The sequence below is a fragment of the Mesitornis unicolor genome, unplaced genomic scaffold (genome assembly GCF_000695765.1).
Source record: "Mesitornis unicolor isolate BGI_N332 unplaced genomic scaffold, ASM69576v1 scaffold1763, whole genome shotgun sequence".
NCBI classification, from domain to species: Eukaryota; Metazoa; Chordata; class Aves; order Mesitornithiformes; family Mesitornithidae; genus Mesitornis; species Mesitornis unicolor.
The window spans coordinates 9,095-18,524 of record NW_010176509.1 but is presented as its reverse complement, the minus strand read 5'-3'; the positions used below and the strand labels follow the sequence as shown (position 1 = coordinate 18,524).

The following is a 9,430-nucleotide window of genomic DNA, read 5'->3' as shown; positions in this document are numbered from 1 at the left end:
TCGCCGTGCCAGGATAAAAGAGATCACTTTTTAAAGTGGAACGTGACAACATCCTGGTCACTAAAGTGGAGACATGTGGATTTGATGGACGGACCACTCACTGGATTAGGAATTGGCTGGATGGTTGCACTCAGAGAGTTGCAGTCAACAGCTCAATGTCCAAATGGAGACCTGTGATGAGTGGTGTTCCCCAGGGATTGGTACTGGAACCAGTGCTGTTTAGCATCTTTGTTGGCGAGAATGGGATCAAGTGCACCCTCAGCACGTTTGCGGATGACACCAAGCTGTGTGATGCAGTCGACACGCTGGAGGGAAGGGATGCCATTCAGAGGGACCTGGACAGGCTGGAGAGGTGGACCCATGCAAAACTCATGAAGTTCAACGAGGCCAAGTGCAAGGTTCTGCACCTGGGTAGGGGCAATCCTAAGCACAAATACAGGCTGGACAGAGAATGGCTCAAGAGCAGTCTCAAAGAGAAGGACTTGGGGGTGTCGGTCAATGAAAATCTCAACACAAGAAGGCAATGTGTGTTTGCAGCCCAGACGACCAACCACATCCTGGGCTGCAACAAAAGAAGCATGTCCAGAAGTCGAGGGAGGTGATTCTGCCCCTCTGCTCTGCTCTGGTGAGACCCCACATGGAATACTGTGTCCAGTTCTGGGGCCCCCAACACAAAAAAGACATTGAGCTTTTGGAGCAGGTCCAGAGGAGGGCCACGAAGATGAACAGAGGGCTGGAGCACTCTACATTATTTTTCCCAATTTAATGTAATATTTAAAAAAAAAATTAAAATCCAATATTGTTTCAGGCTTGTATTTGTCATAATGATTATACTGCTTGGCTTCTGGATATATCCTGTTTTTAGCCTTGTTATGAACCTGAGATATGTGAAAGTGTGTCAATTACAAATATTATACAGAAGACCTAGGGTCTGATCCTACAGTGATTATAAGCATCCTACAACAGCCATTCGTCAGTGATAAAGAAGAGTGAATATTGCAAGATTCTGCTGGATCAGGCCTTAAGTGTAAGTAAGTGCATTATAGAACATATTATAAGGTGACATCTCAAAATAAAATACTGTATTTTATGTAATACAGAAGTAATATATACAATTTATATATAGTAATAATTTATTCTGAAATGTTCATTTTAGTCTCTGTTGAGACACCACACATCTCATTAACAGAAGAGCAGCCACCTCACCTCAAGTACCAGAATATATAACAAGTTATAGTATAGCAAAAATAAAATCTACTTACTTTAAAATAAAATCTAGATCATGTAAAATAAAATTTTTGTTCAAGATTTTACAGTTACACAGTTATCTGTTTTTTTTTGTGGAGCACAAAGTGTAAATTGTTACATCATAACTATCTGTGCACATTATGTGACCACAGAAATGTTAATCATTACTTCAGAAAATGAACCATCAGTTCTATTCATGCAGAAAAGCAGGCTGGGAAAGCTTGTTCAGCAGAAACCATAGTACTGTGAATTTCACAGCCACATGACTAATTATTGTGTTAGAAGGACTCACAAATACTAAAACTAATTTACTGTTTTGAATAAATAATATAAATTCTTCCCTGATGTAGTTTACCCTGTGATCCATAAACAATTGATAAAGCAATATGACTGTATCATCTCTATCTGTAATTCTCATGTTTTCAAGATAAGCAATGTATAAAGGATTATGGGATGGGATGCTAATATGATAAACATACTGTACAAATATAATTGTAATATCAATTTTATTCCAAGCTGTCAATTAGGCATTCCTCCAAAATATTACTGGTGAAGACAAAGTATACTATCAAATATGGCTTCCAGAACAAGAACCCTCTAACAGAAATAAAACCTATTCACAAAAGATAAAAACAACAAATAAAACCAACACCTAGACTTTTAAAGTTTCATTTTAAACAAAATTTCTAAATAGCTGCTGTATATAATACATGAATTGCATTTATTTTTTTATGTACTTAAACAGAAGTCACCAGATAAGAGCCAGGATGACATTTAGGACTCTGAGTTCTGCTGGAGTCTGCATTTTCAGTCTTTGAGTCACGTTTCTTCATACTGTTATTTATTGGCATTGGTATTTGTGATGGCCGAGCAGAACTGTTGTCTGTGCTACTCTTCCTGGGACTTGGACTGTAGTTGAAAGGAGTCACTCTTGCTGCAACAGCACCAATGGGGGAGTTATGTTTGCTTGAGTTACTGGAACTGAATAGTGTATGCTCACTAACAGTACTTTCATCATTTTCTGGTGCAGGAATAGAATTATTCCGTACAGGTTTTGCTTCTGTTACTTTCTTGTCGGGACTATCTATCTGAAAGGAAGAGTTTGGACAATTTTCTAAACCAATGGTACTAACAGGAACATTTCTATTCCCTTGATTTTGTTTTTCATTAATCTCTTTAGAATCTTTATCATTCACACTCCCTTTCTCTGAAACACTGTCAATAACAGGGGGAGTATTTCCAGTTGAGGATCTTCCAGATTGAGGTTTATTAATAGGGCAGTCCTCTATCCTCACCCACACATCCTCTGTCTTAGAGACAGCTGGTGTCATCTGATAAATTAGAGTTTTGGAATCAGAGTAATTTGTTGCACCTGAGGATGAATACTGAGGATCATTCACTATTTGAGGATATTCATGTTCTTTTATTTTTCTCCAAGTACCTTTTGCTGGTGCTTGTCTTTCTTTACTTTGTTTGTGTCTAGAAACAGAACTTCCATGTTGCTTTTCATCTTCACTTTTAGCCTTTTCACTGGATTCTGAAGAAGCTGACAGAACTGAGGAAGAACTTCCAGTTCTTCGCCAAGTGCTTACACAAGGAAGCGATGAGGAATGCTTACTATGTTCACGCTTCCATGTTCCTGATCTATTGATTGGCAATCTAGATGGACTCTCAGAATGAGAACGAGTTATGTCATGATGTTTTGCTGGTCTCCCATCGTATTCTACAGAAGGACTCAGATTAGGGGGTAAATTTTGCCAACCACTAGTCTGGGCAGTCAAATGAGTGGATAAAGACATATCAGGAAGAGACGGACTTAAAACTGGAGTCTGTATTTGGGACCTAGTGGGAAAGCATGGCCTGTAAGGAGGCAGAGATTCAAATGAAGCAGACTCTTCTAATTTTTGTCTTAGAGTTGGACTAGAAGCTTCTTTAATGAAAGTTGACTGACGAACTAGAACAGGTCTTTCATATTCACTTCTACCAGATTTTGTGGATGACATTCTGGATAGTCCAGCCTTTTTGTTTGATCCACCACTATTGATAATTTCGAATCCTTCTGAAGCAGACTCACTTCTGGGAATGCCACTGGTACTCTTAGGTAAGGCAGTTTGCTTTGTACAGTTTTGTTGGCTCATCTGCCTGCCTGATGCTGTATATAACATTCTTTCTGAACTTGAAGATTTAGTTGAAGCTGTACTAGGAGATGATGTCCTTGGCAACTGAGACAGTTTTTTGGGAGGACTTATACCATTTCTTCCTGGGGAAATTGGGTTTTGGCCTGGAGATTGCAGAGGCCTGCTTAATGGCTGCTGTTGAGGTCTAGAAGGAGTGGAGTCTCTAGATCCTGATCTAGAAAGTCCTTTACTTGATCCACTCTGTTGAGATGGTTGCCTAGTTACAGGAGCTGACTCTGGCTTCACTGATGACTTGACTCCTCTTGGAGAACTAATGGAGCTTTGGCCTTCACTGGGACTCTTGGAGTTTGTATTTTTTAATGGGGGACCTTTTTTGGAAACAGGACTAGTACTTGAGGAACTATTTTGAACTCCCGGAATATGAATCATTGTCCTACCACGTGAAGCTGAAGTCATACTTGTTTGCTGTGGTTGCTTTAACTGGCTTGAAACTTCTGAATTGGAGCAAACTTTTCTTGTAATTATAGTTTTATATACTTTTTTACCTCCTTTGATTCCCTTATTTTCAGATTCTACTTTTTTAGACTCCAATGTACTCTTCTCCCTTGGCTTAAGAATTCTTGAAACTTTATTACTAGTAAAAGACTTTTCTTCTTGGTCTGGGGTAAGATGAAATGGTGACCCCAAAGAAATACCAGATTTTAATGAAAGGATAGAGTCAGAGTCTGATGAAGCTTGTCTGGTCAGTGATGCAACAGCTGCAGCTTGATGCAATCTACTAACTATAGAATTTGCACCTTCTTGTATAGCTTTCCAATCAAAGTTCTCTGAATCAGGTGAGAAACCATGTTCTGAATCTGGCCTCTGTATCTCTCTCAAATCCAGTGTTAAATCTTCTGCCAATATATCACCCATAATTCTGAATTTTTTTTTTTCACTTTCACTCTTTACTTTTGAGGTGGTTTTTTTTTTAGGCATAGCAAAACTAATGCATTCCTGTTTTTTACAAATCATCTTCTGAGTCAATACTAAGAGAACTGAGAGAGCTGTTTCTAGAAAAACATACAGGAGTATCTTCAACATGAAATGATTTAGGTGCATAACCAGAAGACTGTGGTCTATTTGTTTCTATCTGTGAATCAGGAGCCTCAGTTTGTTTTGCAGGTTCACATTCTTTGTTGTTGTTTTCTTGATCAATATCACTGAGGGATCTAAGAGATGAATTGCGAGAAAAACATACAAGTGTGTTTTCAATAGCAAAATTCTTCATTTTCTCATCTGTAGCTGCTCCTCTGTCTGGAATATCTTTAGTTGACTGAGAGAAAATTTTAGGTTGGCTTCTTCCTGTTGGGTATTTTTTACATACTTGCGTCCTATTACTTGGTTGCGGATTTGAAGACTGTTCTGTATTAATGCAGTCTTCAGTTTCTGTTACCTTTGCTTTTCCTTTTTGTAATTCTACCTTCTCCCTTGAAAGGTCAACATCATCATCATCAAAATCTAAAGAACTTAGGGAATCATTCCGTGAAAAACAATAAGGAGTTCCCTCAATAGGTGTGTAATGATGAGGGGAATCAAATGAAAAGCTTCCTTTCACTTGCTCTTCATTATTTGGAAGTTTGTCATTAAGATATCTTGAATTATTTTTAAGAGTCTGTTTCTTTGTGTCTCTGTTCTCTGAATAGTTTCTTTCATTATTAATATAGCTTTTAGGCTCAGTGTTTTTTCTTACACGTCCTCTATATTCATTATTTTGGGGAATGGGTTTTACTGGTGATGTTGGCTTCTTTTTATCACATTCTGACTGATTTTTGCTACTTACAGTTAAAGATGCTTGTTGAATTTGATCCATTATTTTCTTCACTCTGAAAGGTTTGTGACTTTTTTCTTTTGGCATAGCTGAGTTAATACATTTGGCCACAATATCACCCTCTTCTGTTTTGTCATCATCTAGTCCTGGGGCAGTGCTAGTTGAGCTTTTTGCTCTCCAAGAGTCATTTGTATTTATACCTTCTGTAGGAATAGTGTCTCTCTTTTCAAACTCCCCTGACTCTGCCCTTGTACCTACATTCTCTACATTGGCCAACTCATTAGGTAGTGATTCTATTGTGAGGTCACTCAAAGATGTAGTTGTTGAAAAATGTATTGGTGTATCCTCAACAAAATATACCCATGGCATATAATCTCCGGGTGTAAAACTCACATGCTTTTGGGATTGCAATCCAGTTTGTGAAGGCAAAAGTTTGTAAACTGGCAGTTGGCTTGGCTTTCTGGTTACTGGAGAAGGTATTTTTGAAGCAGATGCTTGAGAAGGCTTTTTGGCTTTACGTGAAGATTTTGTTGGCATTGCAGAAATAATACATTCTTTCAGTATTTCAGTATCATCATTATCCAAATAATCTATAATGTCTTTTTCTGCTCCAGAAGGCTTCTCTGCTTTCTTCTCTTGGTCATCCTTTGTATCATCTGGCTGTTCAGGTTCTGCTTCCTTTCCATGTTCATTTTCATGTACAGGAGGCATTATTCTTAACTCTACATCTTTCTGTATAAATGGTTCATCAAGACTCAGACCACTTAGGCTAGAAGAGCAAGAAAAACCATCTGGTGTACTTTCTGTGGCAAAATGTAATAATGTATCAGCATCTGGAAGTACCTGAACTCTTTGAAAAGCTTCATTTATAGCTACCTGCCTGGAACCAGACTTTCTCTTTTCTGAATTAGGTACTTTGCCTTTGGCTACTTCCCTCTTTACTTGAGCTCCTTGAGCAGGGGGTGGAGTTTTACTTCTGCTTGGAGGCATTGTTTGTCCAGGGCTGTCTGGAAGATCACTGGGACTTATAATACCACTTACCATTCCACTGCAAGGCTCACTTTGAACTGAACTAGCAATTGAATGGCTTTCGAAACTATCCAGAGAACTTACAGAAGTGCATCTGCTAAACACGAGTGGAGTCTCCTGCACATAATGTTCTGGTGGACTTTTAGGAGTGTTTGCACCACTCTTTGAGGGAGATTTGGCACCTGAAGAAAATTCAACAGCTTTATGTCTAGAAGAGTGAGAAGGAGATAAACTAGGAGTCTGAAGTCTACTAGATTTTGTTCTGATGTGCTGAGATGCTGATGCAACTTCACTTACTGCACCTTCTGTAGACAGAATCCCATTGTTTTCCTTTAGTTCTGCTATCTGTAATGTGTTATTAGTGTCTGTCACATGTGTAGATTGATCACGTCCTATTTCATCTTCAGCTGATGACAAAGACGACAAAGAGCTACACCTTGAAAAACAGATCGGTGTATCTTCCACACAGTAAGTTTGTATAGTTTCCTGATTAATAGAAGGAGTCTTACAGGAGGCAGTCTTTTGAGCATGACTGCTTCTACTCTGTGCAGAACTTGGGTGAAGTTGATTCTGTCTCTCTGAGCTACCTGAAGGGGTTGATATGTTCCTACAGCTTGAGGAAATATGGTCAGTTTTAGTGCTTTGCACTGATGAATTATTTGAAAAAGTAAAAGATGGCTTCTGAGAAGAGGGAGAAACTTCTGTTGAATATTTTAGACTATAATCAATAGGCTGATCAACATGATGTTCCTCTTCATTGTACTTTATGCTGTAATTGGTTGGTCTATCTTCTTCCTCTTTGTGTTGTTCCTCCTCAGAGTAGCATTCACTATAGTTGGTTGACTTACCATTGTCATAATCATCAACCTGGCACAAGGACTGGCTTACTTTCTGATTAATTCCAAGAGTTGAGCCTACTCTGCTCTGTTCTAAACCATTGGATCTTCTTGATCTAAAAGAAGAAACACACTCCTTCTGTCCAAAAGGTGACTGGTATTTCATGTTCTTATCATCTCCACTTTCAATGTACATGGAATAAGTTCCATTTAGGCTCCTTAACTGCCTTTGTTCATTTTGTTTTATTTCATCATCTATTATATGCTTAGGCCTTGTCCATCTTTCATTCTGAGAGGGACTTTGCCTTCCAGAATTTAACTGTTCATCTGAATATTTAAGACTATAATTAATAGGAGTGTCTAGTTCTTCATCATTGTCATCCATACGATTTGCACTATGTATCTTATGTGCCAAGTCAGCTGGATATTGTCCATAACTATGAAATTTACTTTCATCATCTTCTGAGTAAGATTCAATGGAAGTTTTCATTTGGCCTCTTTTACCATAGCTATCATTGCTGCTGACGCTATTTAAACTATCATTTGAAGCTCTCTTGTATTCCATTTTTGTATAAAGCATAGGACATGTCCTGTTTGAATTCTCAGATTTAGAAAAGTAGGTATTTGAGTGTGTATGGGCAGTAGCTGTTCTTCTTGGGACATTTCTGTCTTCTGTCAAACAGTGCATTTCAGAAGTGGAACAAGAATTTCTGTCTTCTTGTGGAATATGCATGCTTGTTACTTCTTCCATAACTTTGGCAATCTGAGCTGCATCAGTAATCTGCATTCCTATTCTCTTAGAGGAGTTCCCAGGATTCTCTGTAGCTGGATGGTAGTTATTTAAACCTACTGCTTCATCCCTATCGAGACTTCTGTCTTTCTCAGATCGAGAGTTTTCTATGTTTCCTCTACTAGACGAAGAGGAGCCAGGCAATATTGTAGCATTTAAATATGATGAAAGTACAGCCATATAACCAGTATTAAAACTCTCTGATCTGCAAATCTCATCATCATGTCGACTGGAATCCAGAACATACTCATTGTATATATTCTGCTTATGTCTCTGCTTATTATGGTGAGATGCTTTTGGGCTTAAAATATCTATGTTGTCAAAAGTCTCTGATAAATGCTGAGCATCTAATTCTGCTTCCAGTGCCTTTTGTTTTCTAACATGAAGAGATGGTAAGATTGATCCTGGAGACATAATGTTGACAACCTTATATTTTGCTGGCCTATTTGCCATCAGATTTCTTAGAGCTGCAGCACTGCCCATTGCTATCATTTTGTGTTTTGAGTGAATGAGATTTTTGAGCATGCTTACTGCTCCCATGTCCCACAGCACCTCCTGATCTTTTGCATTTCGTGCAGAAAGATTCCACAGGGTCCCACATGCATTACTGACTATTGTCAAACTGTGTGACTTCAAATGCTGTAACAGGGTTTGTAAGCAGCTGTTCTCTCGCAAGATTTGCCTGGTGTGGAGTGATTGAAAACAAAAATCAGTAAGTGGCATTTCAAAAGGATAAGAGACAAAGAAAAACAAAAACTTGTTATGCTATAGGCAAGATTAATCCATAGTAAGGATAGTTATGAATACTTCAGCACAAATTTATCTTATTTTTTTCCTCAAGTTTTCATCTGAATGTTTATCAAATCCTGTACAAATATGAACAGTTTGTTCCCACACTATCCTCTTCATATAAAGCATTCCAGGTGGTTTCTTATGGCTGATAATAACTTATAAATTTCCTCCCTCTTTCCAGGAAAAGCTTTTAGTAAAATTCATCATTTAACAAGCAGCAGATATATTAAACCTTTTGCATATTCCTGTTATCTAAATTAAATACTTGCCGTATCAAATCCATTAAAAAATGAATGCTTAATTACTATACTTAAAACATGAATTCATATTAAGACTTGGTCATACAAACTATTAAATATACTTTTGGTACCACTACTGTTTCTCAGAAAAATATAAAATATATTCACCTGTGGTCCTCATGAATAGCAATTAAGCTAGAAACATTTCTTAATATTCCTCCTCCACTTTCTATGATGGCTAAAGTGTTTGCTTGGCTCCGGTATGTCAGTGTACCAACTAGAAATGCAAGAGCACCATCAACAGCACATATATCACCTTTGTTCTCAGTACAATGCGCTGACAAATTCCATAAGGCACTCAAAATGCTTTTTAAGGTGGATTCCTAGGAGAATAATAAAATGACAGAATTAGAGAGTTTTCAACTATTGATCATAAGTCCTCAGAAGTAAGTTAGCTTCAAGGAAGTAGTGAGAAACTTGTTTTTCTAGCTCTCATGGATTCAAAGATAGCTTTGAAAAATGTGAACTAAGAATAACCTAAAGAAATA

The 9,430-nt window shown here is 37.9% G+C and overlaps 1 protein-coding gene across 1 annotated transcript in view; it reads right to left on the bottom strand.

Moving 5' to 3' along the window:
- Window positions 1-1,985: 1,985 nt before the first annotated feature.
- The window catches only part of LOC104538513 (adenomatous polyposis coli protein-like), a 9,958-nt gene continuing 2,513 nt past the window's right edge, over window positions 1,986-9,430 (bottom strand). Inside the window, 3 exon segments of the mRNA XM_010181746.1 lie at window positions 1,986-4,391; window positions 4,393-8,533; window positions 9,051-9,265. Coding sequence (XP_010180048.1) covers window positions 1,986-4,391; window positions 4,393-8,533; window positions 9,051-9,265 — 6,762 coding nt within the window.